Raw genomic sequence first — 18,328 nt, 5'->3', positions numbered from 1 at the left:
CAAGATGCTTGATATAAAAGTCCTGGGAACCAATATTTATTTAGATCTACCTTCTTACTGCTTCCATGCGTTTTTAAGACAGGAGAAAGCTATGGCAAAAAAAAACCATAGCTGATTGACGGAGGAGATAGTACGGCCAACAGTAAAACAGAATGTGTTGCATGTTTTGAATATCCTACCTTCATAGCTATATAGTTGCTGGTTGTAGGGAACAAAGCATATTTAAACCACAGATATTCATACACAACATAATGTACCTGAGAATGAGCGTGTATATATTGTACATATGAATATATATATGTGTGTGTGTGTGTGTATGTATATATCAGGCAGAATGTTGTCCCCTATTTCCGGAAGAGAGCATAAAAACAACGAAAAGGTCTTTCACAGCATACCGTGATGCTGGGTTTGAAAGATATCTCTCCCATGCCCACTCTGCTCTTAAGTGGTTTCAGAGCACTGACTATTCAGTGAAGAAATATAAATATTAAGCATTGCGGTAATATACTGGTTTCATTAGAAGTACCAAGGGGAAATGTTTAAACCTAGGTTTCTTAACAAATAAAACTGTTTCCATGTAGACATCAATATAGCTTTAAAAGATATGGACAAAGAACACAAAAAATGAAAGCTACACAATGCAGTATATTAAAAACCCCTGTTGCACATTACAATCAATAAAGGAAAATAAAATCTGAATAATACTAGAGGTAGCAGCTGTTTGTATTTTCTGTTATTCTGTGGATTCCATCAAGTCCACTACTAGGAACGTCACTCCCCTGATAAAGAAAGTCCAGGCACGGCAGGCCAGAGAGCGGAACATCTACACGATGTTTGAGCTATCCTTGCTCATTCAGTGATTGAAGTACTTGTGTGCAGGAAGTGCTTTGATGACCTGCAGTAGACCACAGCTCAAAGCTATGACTGCCCACCACGTTACTAGCCACTTGCATCCACAAAGTGTTGAATGTGGTATACTGTTTCACAACACAAGAATAGTGTACATTCCAATGTTTTCAGATTGTGTCTAAAATATAGGCGAGCTGGAGATTAGTGGAGTAACAATAATGCACGTTACAACTTCCTCGGACGTGGCAGAAACAAATAAAAGTTTTCCTTCATATGGATCATATCTTCATTGCCTTCAATGTTTCTTTGCTGGCTTTATGTCTGGTAGAAGTGGTGATAGTGGTGGTGGTGCTCATGGTGGTGGTGGTGTTCATGTCTCTGGATCATGTGTCCAACGTGGCCTTCATACAAAACGACGCTCGGCAGATCCTTCACGTGTTCCTTCTCCACTGCTGCAGGTGAAGCTTGAAAGGCTTTGCAGATCAGGTGGGCATCCTTTGACCTTTGCTTGTGCTTCTTGTGAGGCTGTTGGGGTTGCATGGGCTGATAGGGAGGGTTTGGGCCCTGAAGTGCCGTTGGAGAGGCCAGTGGAATGGATGTAGCTTGCAGCGGCTTGTTCCTCACCGCTCTCCCTGATTGGGCAGCAGCCATTCCGCTCTTGCTCTGAACCTTAGGCGATCGCACAGAGTGCTTGCTGGAGTCCTGATTTCGCAGCCTCTGCTGGGCCTCTGAGACCTTTGTGTGCGAGGGGTCCAACATGACGAGATGGCTTGGGTCCACAATCTGAGACCTCCGATGGTGCAGGTGGACGATCTCTGGTTCATGAGAGCGCGATCTAGTCTGATTTTGAACTCTGTTTTGAGGATCATGTTTCCGAGCACTGGGAGGTGAACCTAAAAAACAAATTAAATTAAATTAGCCCTTTTATAATGTTTGCTCTAAGGAAATGCCAAGACACTTAGCAACAAATGTGAGCCTAATATATTCCCAAATTAAGCATGTTGTATTCCACCTGGCAGGAGTTTTGGGGAAAACATCCTGTTGCTCTTAGGTTTGGACCTGGCATGAGCATAATGAGAACAAGACATGGCATATGGTGGCTTTTCAAGGACAGTACGCCAATACCAGTGATCACTAAAATTCTACATTACATGGTGATTTGAGAGTTTGCCAGCAAGGATTTATATCTAAATTCAGTGATAAATCGTGCGTTGTAAACACATTAGTTAAATAACGTTGGCCAACACTTGAACACTTTGCAGGATTTAAAAGACTGCTACTTTGGGTTATCCGGTTGACACAAAAAACATATCCGCAGCCTGCTATAGTTCTTAGATTTAACTAAATATACATGCTGGGGCATCACAAAGCCCAGGGTTAGATCCTTAGGTCTGTGCTTTGGCAGGCACTGTCAGGGATGTTTCTCAAATTCCATAAGCAGCGAAGAGTGCGTTGTGTGCCATGTACCTTGCTGGCCTAGGAACTGCCTAATTCCTTGATCCCTCCAGCCATGCTGCATTCAAAGAGCTTTGTGGAGATAGTGGAATTCGAACCCCCTAATAGCTTTGCACTTTTTCACACGTCTAACTTTGGAATGAAAATGACTCACACATGTGTCCTCGTACGCCTTAGTAGAATTGACAAATACAATAAATTGAGTTACACGGACATCAATAGCTGTAATTTTTAGTCTCCAGAATAACTTTCAGTTTTCACATTAAGCTGGCAAATACTTTGAAGATTCAACATATTCTGTCTCTGAACACGACCACTAAGTGATGACTGGCAAACATGTATAAATGGAGACCCAATCACTAATAGTCCCACTTTGACTACTATAAAAAATCTAAAACTATGTTGGAACCTTTTAACATGTTATGTGCCAGGCGAAACTATGGCTTGCTGTTCTAAGAACAGTTTCCTCTGTCCTTGCTAAGGGGCAGATGTTGTTGTCAGCAAAATACAACACTGATAAAAAAAACTGTGCTAAAAGCTGCACATTTACTACACATGTAGTTTCAAGTAGACAGGATGCAAAACTTGAAAAATGCTCACTTTATAAAAAAGAGCAAACCAACTTTTAACATATATACTTACCTTCACGATATTCTGGTAGTCGATGTTCTTGCTATGACATTTTGGAAGGCCGATATTCAAATCTCAAAAGGGGCTCCTGGGGTTGGCATTCCTAGGATTTTCCCCAATGGTGTGCTTCAGGTGGATGGTGCAGTCCAGGCCTTCAGGGGCTTGGTATTGGCCAGTTTACGCTCAGGGGTGAGGTTAAGGTGACAGTTGGTGTTCTCTTGGGATAGATGGGCACAGGGTTAGTGCTCTGTGGTCCTGGTAGATAGGGTAGTGGTAGCTGTCTCTGCTCCCTCCCACGCAATGTCTAAAAAATATTTTTTGCAGGCATGTGGGATTGGCTGGCTTTATTGGGATTTTTAGAGGTTTGGGGATTGAATTAGAATTTGTAGCTTTAGGACAGGTGGCAGAAATGGAGGATCTCTCGATAGGCCAGAAGTGTTGGGGACTTGCAGGGCAGTCCTATGGAGAGGGAAAACACGAGAGAGAGGGTTGGGTCAAATGTGAAGGACGGTGAATGGAAGGAAAGAGGATGGTGAGAAATGTTTGGATGTTTGTCAGGGCACTGTTCATGTTGAGGAGAATTAAGGGTGGCGGGTTCGTTATAAAGATGTATTATTGAGGCGGGGATTGTGAGCACTTGTAGTAATGTAAATAGGTTCTTAACCTGCATACCAGTCCTAATAAAGAGGCCTTTTGCTCTTAATCTGGCCTGTTCATTCTGCACCATTTCGCTAATTTCCTGATAGTTAACGGTACAAAGGGCCCTTCTTCTTAGTTTAACTAAGTGAAACTATAACTGTGCGTTATAAATTGTTAAAAGTACAAGCATTTGCAATGTAATACTGAAAGTTTGAACTATTGCCCTTGCTAATAAAAATGCAATGACAATAGCTCAAACTTTCAGTAATGTGAGACCTATTGCATTGCAAATGCTTTTTTTCCCTATGTATTAACTTTTGAAGCAATCATGGCACCAGGGCTTTAGCCTAAGATGTTTAAAGCTAGAGCATGGGTGCCGCGATTGTAACAAAAGTAAAGCAATGTTTTTTAAAAGGTGTGCAGCTGCATATTTTTTCTAGTTATTTACTTTTGGAGCAATTGCGGCACCTGCCCTTCAGCGTAAGATGTTTAAAGCTAAAGCGCCAGTGCCACCATTGCTACAAAAGTAAACAAATTGAAAATAACTGGTGACCGCATGCTTTTGTTTCTATTTATTTACTTTTGAAGCAATCGTGGCACCCGTGCTTTAGCTTTCAACATCTTAAGCAAAAGCGCGGGTGCCGCGATTGTAACAAGAACAAAAATAGAAAAAAAGGCGTGCACCCACATTTTTTTCTACTTATTTACTTTTGAAGCAATCGCGGCACCTGTGCTTTAGCTTAAGATGTTTAAAGCTAAAGTGGGGAGTGCCACGATTGTAACAAAAGTAAAGAAATCGAAAAATGAGGCATGCAGCCAAGTTCGGCAATCTGCAAATAAGAAAAGAAAGGCACAGCCACCATTATTGCAGCTGAAGCGTGCCGCACTGGTTAAAAAAAAAACATTGGGGGAGACAAAGTGATTAAGGAAATAGTGCTCACATGCTGTAATTAAAACATGTAGAGTAACAACACATGTAACAGATGCACTGCTCATGGGATGTTACAACAGGAGAAAAGGAGGTACTAAGGAGGGACTACTAAGCCTATTGATGAATCAAAAGCCACCATTTACAAACAACAGTAACAGAAGCAAACTGAAAAGAAGGGAGGACAATGGGAGGAGTTTAAATTCCATACTTGACTACAGCATGTCTCGAAGAGAAAGCGCAAGTGCTGCCTAGGCGAGACCTAGTAATAGCTGAGAAGGAATCACAGACGTAGGGCCTGATTCTGAGTTTGGCAGTGTGGAAGTGGGGTGGCATGCCACTGCTCTGCTCCCAAACCACCAAAGCTCATCACCGGCTGCCCACCAGATTACGGGTTTCTGATTGTCTGGCGGGTGGTCCTTTGGCATTCCCACAGTGGTGCCTATGAAAAAGGCCCTGCAATGGGAATGCCAAAGCCCGTTCCTACACGGCATAGACTCCGTAGCCCATGCTGTGAAAGAAAGGGTTTGCATGCACACAGGGGGGCATAACATGTGCCTCCTTGCATGCATCCCCATGGCCTGAGGTCCAGTAGGACCCCCTTAGTTCCCTCACTGCCACCCTTTTCATGGTGGGCTCACCATCATGAAAAAGCTGGCAGTGAGGAAACTCTTAATATGCGTGGTGGTGCTGCAATGACACCACCAGCATATTACTTACTCACACCGCTGCAACACTACAGGGCAACGGCGGTTCCCGCAGGTTGTAGTGGACCTGTGGCAGTCTGACCACCAAACTCAGAATGGGCAGTCGAACCGTCGGTGCAGAGGTAGCCGCCGCGCCACTGCGGGTTTGGCAGTCCTATGGACCGCCAAACTCGTAATCACACCCAAATGAATATTTCATAAAATTATTAAATTACATTTGTAGTTGTGGGAGACAATGCTAATAACATGACATATTTGCTGCCCACTATTTTCTTCGCTAGTGTCAAATCGATTGTTGAAACGTCTGCTGCTCACATGCACTTTGGAGTATCTTTGGCAACATGATAAGGATAACAAATCGACCTTCTAAAAACAAAAATATACATATAGGCCTGTGTTAGAAAAGAAGGTGATCTTAAAATTCACCAACAAAATAAAGATAAGCTTGCCACTTTTGCTTTAGAAGAAGTACTGTGCATTACTCTCTAGAGCTGCAGTATACAAAATTAAATGGGTCACTATCCTTCTAGCATGGCAAAATATTTATAAAATCTAATCCTGGCTGAATGAACAATGGAGCAATGTACATTAAGGTGGGAGAATGATATATGATTGTATGCATTTGGGTTTCCGAGCTCCCTGGTAATTCCGACAGGGCAGATAAGTAAAACTAAAGATTGCAATTCCAATGACGTTGGTAATAACATTTATTGGCTTCTTCAGAATGACATGGTTTGCAATATCTCTGCGGACTGATTGTTTTTCACCTAAACACTGTGGCTGAAATGAAGCTGTAGGGACCGAGTAAAATTATGGGAAGAAATAAGGAATGATCTTGGAAATCAAGACTGGAATTTTTGATTTCCCTCTTTATTTCTCATTTCCAAGGGGACACTCCAAATTTCATTGAAGGGTTAGTGGTACCGCTGGTATTGGTAAGCCTGAAGAGTAAAGTTATAGATCTTCACAACGGAGACCTTGTAATGAGGTCTTTTGTGCAGATGTGCACTTTTACAGGTGTTACATTTCATATACTATAACTTTTAGGCACAGGGAGTTTGAGTAAATTGTTCATAACAATGTGATATTCAGTCAAGTGACTAAACCGGGCTAGAACATAGATCTCCATTTTCCGTATTTGGTCAACTACACATAAGGCCACATCTCCGCTGATAATGCTGTAGCCCTTTAATTTCTGTAATTGAAGCCATACCTGGTCCAAACTTTGATGTGTAGTTTTCAATGCCTGCTAGGTCTAAGTAGTGGTTTCTCCTTTCGATGTTCTCATCAACACACTGACGATAACATTCATTCTGTTCTGGAGGATTTTCACTGTGATGATGTCTATGGGACAGAAAACAACAATAAATGGCACTTAAACATTTGTAAATAACATGTCAGGATTCAAAACAAGAACGCTACAGGCATGACCATTTAAAAAGAACCCATGGTATGGAATTTTAGTGAGAGAGTTTTTCTGGATGGTTGAATTCCACTATATCGAGGTCTCTAAAAACTACCTATAAAAATATCATGGCTACTATATCCCCTACCGCTAGATTGTTAAGGTAAGTATATATTCATTATTTTTAACTCCACCGCTACTTACCCAGATTTAATTTGTGATGTAGTGGTTTAGTCAATGTAGTAGATAGAATAGTTTGGTATGTGCTATATTGCATGTGTTATAATGAGGTTATACCATCTAGATTATGAGAATAAACTTTCAAAGCCAGCCTTTTTTATGACACTGCAAATCAACCATAAGCATGTTACAGTGGTTGGGTGAGTGAGTGAGTGAGTGAGTGAGTGAGTGAGTGAGTGAGTGAGTGAGTGAGTGAGTGAGTGAGTGAGTGAGTGAGTGAGTGAGTGTCCCATATACATATCAAACCATGAGGGGCTTGCTGTGAACAATTGACCTCTAGTGCTTCTTCTGCCTCCTGTAGGACATGTACCACCTCATGTAAAATATATGAGTGATCAAAGGGGAATCAGGTGATCGTTGTAACATCAACACTTGAGATCTGAAGATGTGAACATCTGCAGTTGGCTGTCCCTTAATGACACACAGATGCTCCCAAAGGTTGTAGCCATCACTAAACAATAGCAATGTCCGATCTTGTGAGTGAGTGTCTGCACTGAAGGAAAATAAGAGGAATACACAGGGCTGTTCTTAGTGGATTCAGAAAACTGGAGAAAAACACACGTTAAGAGAGAGACGTGATGGCAATGTGGAAGAGGGGCAGCAAAGAGGAATGAGGTGGCACTGACAAGAGTAGGCTCCAGGTGTACAGATGGCATTGGGCTCCCACGGAAATCATATTTTCTGCCCAATAGTGTAAGTGCACTCAACGGTGGATCAGAAGATAGGAATCTTGCACCATTTGAAATTTCCTTTAATCTGAGTGGATAAACAATGGCATTCAAAGTTTGGAAGACTTTAGGTCACCGGTGTACTGGAGAAATAGTTCCTCGATTCCGAGTCCCTATCCGAACCAGTCTTCCGGCAACTACAAGAGGTCCTCAGGATCTCTACAGGGGACAAATTAGCATAATGGAGTGTCCAGTTTTAATGTTTGAGGAATTCAATACTATGGTGGCCATGACCCTAGAAGGAGACTGCCGCATCAACGGGTTCATTGAGTTGGTCACTGAAGAGACTTAGCCATGATACCTCATGGAAGCTAAGTCATATTTACAATGGAGGGCACAGTACACTTAATGAGGGGTGGTTTAGTAATCCAGCTACTCAGCATTGTGCAAAGCACAGAAAATGGTGATACTCCATGGCAATATATTTGCTGCAGGGCGACAAGCTGTTGAAAATGTGGCCCATCTCTGGGGACTAGTGGTGGCCAGAATGGGGCAATAAATTTGAATATGAGTAAGTAGAGATTGCACATAGAAAGGAGACCACAGTAAAGCTGCAAGGTATCACAAAAAGGCATGAGGCAGTTGGGAAACGTGAAAAGGTTACTGTGCCGTTTAATGGGTAAGATTCACGAACGGATTTCTTCAGTAACAACATGGTTAGAGACTTTTTGCGACTAATAGGTGCAAAGTTTCTCTATTAACTGACTAAGCTCTTGCAGTACCTCTTTCTCTCTGCTGGCCCATGACAGCGATGATGGAAAAACAATAATGTATTGAATAAAGAAAAGGAAGGACTGGTGTAAAAAAAAGTGGATAAAGACTTGATGGAGATGTTGGGCATTTTGCTAAGGAGGACCCAATTACAAGATGTTCGTAATCTAAGATGGGCCTGGTAATAAGCGTTACTTGGCTCATAAAAATTATCAGTAATCTGGCAAACCTGGGAGCTCTGGCTATTCAAGGCAGATGGAATCTAAGTGGTAAAATTCAGCCAAGAATGAGAACTTGATGTTGTAAATCTGATTTCCTGGTAACTCCCCTCTTCTTAGTGGACACCCAGGGAAAACTTATAAGACGATGGTTTTTCAAACCCTTCAAAATACTGTACCTGCTGGTAAGGATAACTCCAAGAGCCAGGACTTCCAATCCAATTAGCCAGCCACTTGAGTTGAAGGCTTAGGTGTTTTTGTTCTCTTTTCTACTTATAATATCAGCAAAAACCTGCTCACTACGACTTCTGTATCTTTGGAAAGCATGGTACAAGCAGCATAGGGGGAGACTGCTAAATAGCAAGGCCCAGATTTACTCATGATTTGCCTTGTGCTGCCTTGCGCTACCCTGCATTGGGAGGCATTATATGGAGCTTGGGCATTCCAGTGTATCCATTTATGTATTTATCCCAAACTCAGATTAACAAAAGTCAATAAGCCTGGGTTTGCACCAAATGGTGTGCCTAATCAACCCTAGCATAATGAGGTGAAATATCTTGTTTTCTCCTTGTTACTCCCTCTTTGCATGTGTGCTTCATTCTGCAGCACACATACAAAGAGGAATATGCCTCTCAGGATTGCTTTCGTGCAGAAGGGTAGCCCTTCCAGCACAGAAACTATCCTGGCCACAACGCAACCACCCTTTCACCATGACACAAGTGTGCCTGTGCTCGCACTAGGCAGCCACATGGGTGCCAGCTCAGGGAGAGAGCTGAACAGCGCCATATCTTGGTAACTATGGTGCAGTTCAGCGCTGTCCCCTTCACTCAATGCAGCGCCGCAACTTGCCTTGCTGCGTTGGGTGAACTGTTAATAAATAAGGGCTCACGTCTCTACTCTTTGTAACTCTGTCCTGTCTACGCCACAGTGCCCATAGACGTTTTAAGGCATGGGCAAAGTGGGGTCTGGCCCAGGGGCCCCCTTATGGAGCCAGCTATGTTCTGCAGAGAGCATTACCCTGGTGACCTTGGGTAATTCTTAAACAAATTGTTTTAAATGCCGTTTTACCTTAACTTATTTTTAGTGTGGGTGGTGCGAGAGAGTGTATAAGGGACATTTTGAAGAGAAATACTGTGTTTAACTTTTGTGCAACATCCACAAAATTTTAATTTTAGCTCAAAACAGGACCTCACTTATTCGAAATGGGAGGGCGTCACAGAGATTATTTGCAGTTATATCAGTGAGCTGCTGCTGTGTTAAATATTGAAAACACAAGTCACTATCCCTAAATATTAGATGTAAACACATTTAAAATTTGGACGAGTGTCCTTCTGCGCTGTCTGTTACATGGCCAAAGAGGTCATGAAAAATCTGAAAGTGGATATTAAATTCAAAGTGGTTCTGAACAGGGCCCCCAAAATCCTTAAGATGTCCCTGACCGTGCCAGACCACAAATAATGTCTGCCGACGTTTCTCTTCACCCTCCCTCTGCCCTTTTCGCTCACACTCTAATTCGGCCTCACAGTGATGTGGGCACTTCACAAATCCTTAAATTAAGTAATAAAATCAAAGGTAGGCAGAAAACTGACACAAAGTATACCCAAGAAAATGTAAAAGGTTCAGCTGGGTGATGCCAGGGCCCCACATCTGTTACACAAGCGGTTTTCGAACTTGTGAAGCGAACTTTCTTTTGTGCAACTGTAGTAAGTGACAGATGTTTTTCTGTCATCTGTCAGGGGGTATTATTGTATGTTATGAATAAAATAGGAAGTGGGATCAAAGCCTCGCATACGGCGTATGTCTTACGAACTCAGTTGATTGACACAGACTGAATACTCCGCGAATGGCATTCCTGAAGGCAAAGACAGGAGGCGATAAGAGGCCCGGCCCGCGCTTTGATGGCTAATCTTGCCGCCACTGACACGACAATGCATTTCTCAGAGGAACCAGGCCTGCTCGAGACAGGAATCGAAAATATTGTACATTCCTTTAGAAGAGGCTTCAAGTATGCAGGCTTTATCTAATCTCCGGGGAGCGGTAACTGTACCTGCAGCTGTGCATGAAAGGAGCTGCTATGTGCCGACTCCTCTGAGCAGAAGGTATTCCGACTGACACGGTACGAGGGGCCGCGCGACGACAGAGGAGCTTTTACTGACGAGAGATACGTGAAGACTTCCAAACACGTAACGTTTTTTCCCCCTCCACAATTAGGCACTTGAAAGTAATTGCTTTTTGTGTTTTTAATGCAAGTATTTCCTTGCACAGTTTCGTTCAGGTGTTTCTCTCAGCATAGGAAAAAACCAGGCTTTAAGTGAGCCGGGTCTCACCGGTGCTGAGCACCGGAAGTTTTTTTAATGGGGGCCTTGAAACGGGGCTCTGTTTTGTGCCCTGTCACAGGCGGTTCGTTTTTTCCCAGGACTGCACTGACAACAGGCACATGCCACACTGCTCACTTCTCACTAGTGGGTTAGTTATGGCATGACGTCATGCCAGGTGAGCGTTAAAGGCAGGGGAAGGGAAATCCTTTAGAGAGAGTCATTTTCTCTCTGGAATTCCCTTCTCCTTTTGAAACTCAGGCGCAGTAACATTGTCGTGGTGTCACCAGAGCTTTAAGTGGAAGCGTTTTCAATATTATATACAAGCCATAGTTGCTGCTTATTTATCTTATGCAACTAACAACCCTTTAAGGAACACAAGAAGAGGCGGGGGTGGGGGCACTCAATAATGGAACATTTGTGGCACTGGCAAACGTATTTGCAAGCACTTAGTACCTATGGATTAAGCGCTATACACGTCTACTGGAAACAAACTCCCCACGTATTTGCCTGAAATTTCTCAATCATTTTTGATAAATTGTACCTACATATGGAAATACACAAGTGCTGGTACTCTCTATTCATAGTATATATTTGCTCCTGAGAAGTGTCGGTATCCTCTCATTAAATGTATTGCATCAGATCTGAAAAGTGCAGGTACTCTCCTTATAGAAGTGCAGGTACTCAGTACCGGCTAGTACTGGTCCATATAAAGCCCTATTAATATACATTGCCTGCCCATTAATATAGCCTTATAGCCTGCCGTAGCGGGCTATTGCGGATATTAAAGGCCCACTGCAGCGTTAAAGGCCCGAGCCATAGGTGAGGGACTTTAACAAAGCAGCGGGACTTTAATAGCCGGTATAGCCCTGCTATGAAGGGCTATAAGGCTATTAGAACATTCTGCCACTAGAGGGCAGAATGTTTTAACAAATAAAACAGAGCCTTCAGGGAGCGCGAGGGGATTCAAATCCCCTCAGGCTCCCTGAAGCCTTTATTCACAGCCAGAGCTGTGAACAAAGAAACATTGGAATGTTGGAGCTCCGGGCTTATACCAGCCATTATAAGCCCGGAGCACTCCATTGTTTTCAATGGAGCTTCCAGCATTCCAATGTTCTAATATAGCCTTATAGCCCGCCGCAGCGGGCTATACGACTGTTAAAGGCCCACTGCAGCGTTAAAGGCCCGAGCCGAAGGCGAGGGACTTTAACAAAGCAGAGGGACTTTAAAAGCCGGTATAGCCCTGCTACGAAGGGCTATAAGGCTATTAGAACATTCTGCCACTAGAGGGCAGAATGTTCTAACAAATCAAAGCCTTCAGGGAGCGCGAGGGGATTGAAATCCCCTCAGGCTCCCTGAAGCCTTTGTTCACAGCCAGAGCTGTGAACAAAGAAACATCGGAATGTTGGAGCTCCGGGCTTATACCAGCCATTATAAGCCCGGAGCACTCCATTGTTTTCAATGGAGCTTCCAGCATTCCAATGTTCTAATAGATCTTATTCATGTGTAAGTGATACAAAAAGCAACAACCGCTATAAAGCAAATCTAACCCTGGAGACGGTTTTGCCATGGAAAGTAAAGAAATACACCAGGTAGACTTGGTAATTTCTATAGGTCTGTTCCTGTATACGCAACATATGGATTTTTATAAGTTGTGCAAGGGCGGCGTTTCTTTGTATTTTACAAAGTATTAAAATCCAATTTCTGCCATTGTCTATGGAAAACGAAAAGTTTCTTACCTGTCGGTGTAGTTTTGCAGCTTGAAGATCTTTCTGGATTCACTATGCTGTGCATTATTCCGCGATCTTGTGGTTGGGTCCGGATTCGTAGTCTTTTCTTTGTTTTTTTTGTTTTTTTTTTTTGTAGCCCAGGTGGGCGGCGACGACCACCATTTGGTGCACCTTCCGTGACGTCGTCGTGCTTCCTGCGGAAGTCCCACCTTTGGTGCGCCATCTTCGGGTTCTTTTTTCCCTCTTTTTTTTTATTTTTTTTTTTTTACCCTAGGCGATTGCTTAATCCTTTTGTCCATTTTCTGAACGTTTCCATTTCTTTGATCTTTTCCATTTCACCCCCTCTTCCTCCAGCCTCATCTTCCTGGCGGAGGTGGGTGGGTTCGCTAGTGAATCCAGAAAGATCTTCAAGCTGCAAAACTACACCGACAGGTAAGAAACTTTTCGTTTTGCAGCGTGAATCTTTCTGGATTCACTATGCTGTGCATAGACTTTGTAGCGGTTTTCCTAATTTTGTGGTGGCTGGGTGGAAGATGAGCGTTGGTCGTTGAAAATGTGTTGTAGCACCTTCTGTCCGACCTGTGCTTCCTTATTCATCTGAATGTCCACGCAGTAGTGTTTTGTGAACGTGTACACAGATGCCCAAGTTGCAGCGAGACAAATGTCTTGGATGGGCGTGTTTGCCAGGAAGGCAACGGTGGCCCCCTTCTTCCTTGTGGAGTGAGCCTGGGGCCCCTCCGCTAGCTCCTGTCCAGCCTGTTTGTGACAGAATTGAATAGTGAGGGCAATCCACCTAGCGATGGTGCCCTTGGTCACTGGTCTACCCATGAAGCTAGTAGCAAAGGACACAAACAGCTGCTTCGACTTCCTGAGTTCCTTGGTTCTCTCAATGTAGTGCATCACCGCTCTTCTGGCATCGAGGGTGTGCAGGGCCTTTTCTGCGTTTGTAGTCGGGTTTTGGAAGAAACTTGGTATCTGGATACTCTGATTCATGTGGAACGCCGACACTACCTTGGGCATGAAGTGTGGGTCCGTCCTCAGGACTACCCTGTCTTTGTGAATTTGAATGTAGGGTTCCTGTAGCGTTAGTGCTTGAAGCTCGCTCACCCTGCGTAGTGAGGTTATGGCCACTAGAAAGGCAGTTTTCATCGTCAACATTTGCAGAGTGGCCTTGTGAATGGGTTCAAACGGCGCCTTCATGAGCTCCGTCAGAACCACGTTTAAATTCCATGCCGGCGGCGGCAACCTTTTCGGGGGGGCCATTCTTTTGGCTCCCTCCATGAATCTCTTCACCACCTGCGAGGTGAAGAAACTTGTACCCTTCTCACCTCTGGTGTAGGCAACGATCGCTGCTAGGTGTACCCTTAGGGAGCTCGAGCAGAGGTTACTCTTTAGAAGGTGTGTGAGGTACCTCAGCACAGTTGAGTCTCTTGTCATTCTGTTTTGCAGGCCTTTTTTCCTGCACCACACCGTGAATCTCTTCCATTTTGCGCTGTAGCATTTTCTTGTAGTTGGTTTCCTTGCCTCCCGTAGCACTCGCATAGTGCTCTGAGGCAACCTTAGGTGTGCGAACTCTAGGTCTTCAGGAGCCATGCTGCCAGGTTGAGGGTCTCTGGCTCTGGGTGCAGGACCTCCCCGTTTTGCATTGAGAGCAGGTCTTTTCTCCTCTCGAACCTGTACGGATTGCCTTGCGCCATTTCTTGAATTTGTGAGAACCATGTCTGCCTCGCCCACTGCGGGGCCACTAGGATTAGAGTCATGTTGCTGGTCCTGCACTTGTTGAGCACTGTGTGCAACAGGGGTATCGGTGGAAAGGCGTAGGCAAATGTCCTCGACCAGCTTATCCATAGGGCATTCCCCTGGGATTGCTGATCTGGTTCCCTGGACGCGAAGCTTTGGCATTTTGCATTTTGGCGTGTTGCAAATAGGTCTATTGTGGGAGTTCCCCATCTCCGGAAAAGCTTCTTCGTTTCCTGGCCATTGAGCTCCCACTCGTGAGATGCCGAGGTCTGCCTGCTTAGCCAGTCTGCCTCCACATTGTCCTTCCCCGGTAGGTGAATTGCCAGTAGATCTATCCTGAGAGGTATGGCCCATCTCCAAATCTCCTGAGCCAGAGAGGAGAGAGGGAACGACTGTGTCCCCCCCTGTTTGTTGATGTAGAACATTGCCGTGGTGTTGTCTGTTTGAACCAACACCCTCTGGTTGTACAGGTGCCTCTGGAATGCCTTCAGGGCTAGTAGGATTGTCTTCAACTCGAGGTAATTGATATGACGAACCGCATCTGCTGGAGCCCACAGACCCCTCACTCTGAGGTTGTCCATGTGTGCCCCCCATCCCTTTTGCGATGCGTCCGTGGTAATGGTCATTGTTGGGTTTGGTGGTGTCAGGCTTCTCCCTGCTGTCATGTTGTCTCTGTTCCACCAAGTTATCTCCTCCTGCACTGCGTGCGTAACAACCACTAGATCCTCCCAACTTCCGTTTGCTTGTGACCATTGCTGTTGTAGCCATTCCTGGAATGGTCTCATGTGCAAGCGTACATTCGGCACTAGCTGGATACACGACGCCATCATCCCCATCAATTTGCTCACCGCCCTCACTGTCAGAGCTCGCCCCTTCTGGTAGAGCCGCGTCTCCTTCAGTAGGGCATCTGTCCTCCTGTCGCTGGGCACCACTGTGCCGCTCAGGGAGTTGATTTTTGCCCCCAGGAAAATCTTCACCTGCTCCGGTTCCATCGACGACTTCCCCCAGTGAATCGAGAACCCCAGGTTCGTGAGAGTGTCTGTTACGCGTTTTGCGTGCCTCGCGCACTTTTCGCGCGAGTTTGCCTTGACCAGCCAGTCGTCTAAGTAGGGGTAGACGTGTATCCCCTGCTTTCGTAGGTGGGCCGCGACCGCCGACAGGCATTTTGTAAAAACCCTTGGTGCTGATTTTAATCCGAATGCCAGGGTTGTGAACTGGTAGTGTTCCTGGTCGATGTTGAACCTTAGAAGTCCCTTGTGTCTTCTGTTTACTGGGATGTGCAGGTAGGCATCTTTGAGGTCCACGGTGACCATGAAGTCTCCGTGTCTTATTTGGGGCAGCACCTCCTGCAGCGAAGTCATCTTGAACCTTTGCGTTCTGACGAACTTGTTTAGGTATCGCAGGTCTAGGATGGGTCTGAGGCTCCCGTCTACCTTCGGGACCACGAAGTAGTTTGAGTAGACCCCCTTGTTGCGTTCTCTGAACGGCACTGGCTCTATGGCTCCCTTTTGTAGAAGCTTCCGTGTTTCTTCTCTGAGTAGGGTCAGTTCTTGACCCGATCTTTGCCTTCCCCTTGGCTTCCTGTTTGGCGGTTTCCTTTCCAAATCTACGCAGTACCCGTACTGCATGATGTTCAGTATCCACTTGTCTGTGGTTATACGCTGCCACTCGTGAAGGTAGAGCCTCAGCCTTCCGCCTACTGGTGTTGTATGCTCATAGGCTTCTGATCCTTCTCTCCCCCTCGATGTTACTGTTTCGCGCCTCACCCTTGGGGGCATGTCGAGGGTAGGCGTCCTCCTGCGTGCAGAGTCACTTTGATGAGGGCTGCTCCCCCCCTCTCCTTCTCTGGCCACGTCCGTTCCCTCTCCCGCGAAAGGACTGGCCCCGGGGCTGGTACTGCCAGTTTTGCTTCTGCTGACCCTGTCCGTGACCTTCACCCTGCTGACCCTGCTGGAACGTCTGGTGCGACGGGCCCTGCTGGTTTCCTCCCCTACCGTAGGGTCTCCTTGAGGGGTTGCCTTGCCTCATTCCCCTCTGCTGTAGGGCCCCCATGGACCTCGCCGTTTCGTTATCTCTTTTTAGCTGGGTGAGCTTCTCGTCAACTGTTGCTCCGAACAGTGTCTCTCCGTTGAAGGGGGTGCTAAGGATGTTGTTCTGCACCTCCGGTTTGAATCCCGAGATTCTTAACCATGCATGCCTTCTCTCGGTGACCCCTATGGCCATGAGTCTTGCTGAAGTCTCTGCCCCGTCCAACGCCGTCTTTATGCAGGAGTTGGCGATGTTTTTGCCTTCATCTACTAGGTGTGAGGCTCTCTGGCGGTATTCTTCGGGGAGATGCTTTACTAGCTCTCCCATCTCGTCCCAGTGCTGGTACTGGTGTCTATTGAGGAGAGCATTGGAATTCGCCATGCGCCAGTGCATAGCGGCGTTCCTCTCGACCTTTCTTCCTGTGAGGTCTATCCTCCTGCTCTCTTTATCAGGTGGTGGGCCCGAGGTTGCTGGTACGTTGGCCCTTCTCCTGGCCGTGGACGCTATGATGGAGTCTGCGGTCACGCTACCTTTGATGTAAGGGGGGTCCAGGGAAGAGTGCTTATACTTCTTCTCAGTCCTGGGAGTGATCGACCGGCAGGTCGCTGGTTCCTTGAAGGCTTCTCTCCCCTGATTCATCACGCTTTGAAGCATGGGGAGGAACTGGCTCCTCGTCTGGATGGGGAGCAGGGTCTCGACGAGAAAATCGGCTTTCGGCTTCTCTTCGTCGAGTTTGACGCCGAAGGCTGTCGCTGCGCTCCTGACCACCATATTGTACACCCCGATGTCATCGGGTGGCGAAGGCCTCGAAGGGTACGTGTCCACGGACTCCTCCGGGTTCTCGGTGTCGAGATCCTGCCATTCAATCTCGTGGCTGGTCGATGGTGCCGAGCCGTAGACCGACTGTTGGTCTTCTTCCTCGGCTTCCTCTTCATAATAGGTCTCGTCTTCCTCTTCGAGATCCCTCATCAGTCCCTCGGTGTCGAATTCTTCCTCGACCTCGACGACGTCCGCCGATGAAACCGTTGGAATCTTGAATTCCTTCATCTTGGCGTCGAACTCCTTCTTCCTTTGAAGGATGTTCTCCATCTCGGCCTCGAGCCGCCTCTTCTTTTTCTCCATCTCGGAGATGCTTTCGGCGTCGACAGCGGATCTTTTCGTCGAAACCTACGTCGACCGTTCTTTCAGTGTCGATCGGGCCGCTCCCTGGGTTGTCTTCGATGACCCTTGCCTTTCAGCGTCTTTCGGCACCAGGGAGTCCTTCTCTAAGGATCCGCTCGGCCTCTTGTCCATGGTTCCCCCTTTGGTCGTCGAAATTTTCGGCGCCGGGGCTCCCTTCGTGGACTTAGACTCAGATTTTCTCGAGTCACCCTCGTGTTTTCGAGGTACTTTCTGTTTTTCGCCCGACGATTCTCTTACCTCGTCTTCTTTTTTCTTGTCGGTCTCTACGACCGTGAAGTTTTCGGCTGTCCCGGCGACGTTGTCCTCGTCGTCCGAGGAGAGGCCCAGATCGTAGAGCGACGGGGCCTTACCCTTGCCATCCATGCTGGCGTTGGCTCTTCTCTGCCGATCTCTCACCCTGAGCGTCTTCGGCGCGAAGGCTGAGCAGGCGTTGCAGTCCTTACTCTGGTGTTCGACCGGTAGGCAGAGGTTGCAGACCGGATGCTGGTCCTTCTGCGCGAATTTGTGGTGGCAGTTTGGGCAGAACTTGAATGGCGTCTTGTCCATTGCGCTCAGGGCCTCTGAGTGCGCATTCTCCAAGGTCGTCGAAGAAAAAAGGGCGCTGAACCTCCTTTCTTCGCGCTGCTGATGAAATAACCTCCTTTCCTGTGAAAACTCCGATGTATTTGTCGACGAAACTCGCTTTTCTTTCTTCTTTCTTCGGTTGTAACTCTGGAGCTTCTCGATGACGATCCAGACCCAACGGCGGAAAAAAGAATCTGAAGATGGCGCACCAAAGGTGGGACTTCCGCAGGAAGCACGACGACGTCACGGAAGGTGCACC

At 46.2% G+C, this 18,328-nt stretch overlaps 1 protein-coding gene across 5 annotated transcripts in view; it reads right to left on the bottom strand.

Annotated features, from left to right (window-relative positions):
* Nucleotides 1–284: 284 nt before the first annotated feature.
* The window catches only part of NKD1 (NKD inhibitor of Wnt signaling pathway 1), a 209,712-nt gene continuing 191,668 nt past the window's right edge, over nucleotides 285–18,328 (bottom strand). For 4 of the 5 annotated variants that reach the window (XM_085638636.1, XM_085638634.1, XM_085638633.1 and 1 more), the window contains 2 exons: nucleotides 6,422–6,552; nucleotides 626–1,742 (listed from right to left, as the gene is read on the bottom strand). In XM_085638636.1, coding sequence (XP_085494762.1) covers nucleotides 1,165–1,742; nucleotides 6,422–6,552 — 709 coding nt within the window. In that variant the 3' untranslated portion in view covers nucleotides 626–1,164. Of the gene's footprint in view, nucleotides 1,743–6,421; nucleotides 6,553–18,328 lie in introns of all 5 variants that reach the window. The other variant, XM_085638632.1, reaches the window with a different exon arrangement.

The sequence above is a fragment of the Triturus cristatus genome, chromosome 12 (genome assembly GCF_964204655.1).
Source record: "Triturus cristatus chromosome 12, aTriCri1.1, whole genome shotgun sequence".
In the NCBI taxonomy this organism is placed as follows: domain Eukaryota; kingdom Metazoa; phylum Chordata; class Amphibia; order Caudata; family Salamandridae; genus Triturus; species Triturus cristatus.
Note: the sequence above shows the minus strand (reverse complement) of the source record. Positions and strands in the feature narration are given on the sequence as shown.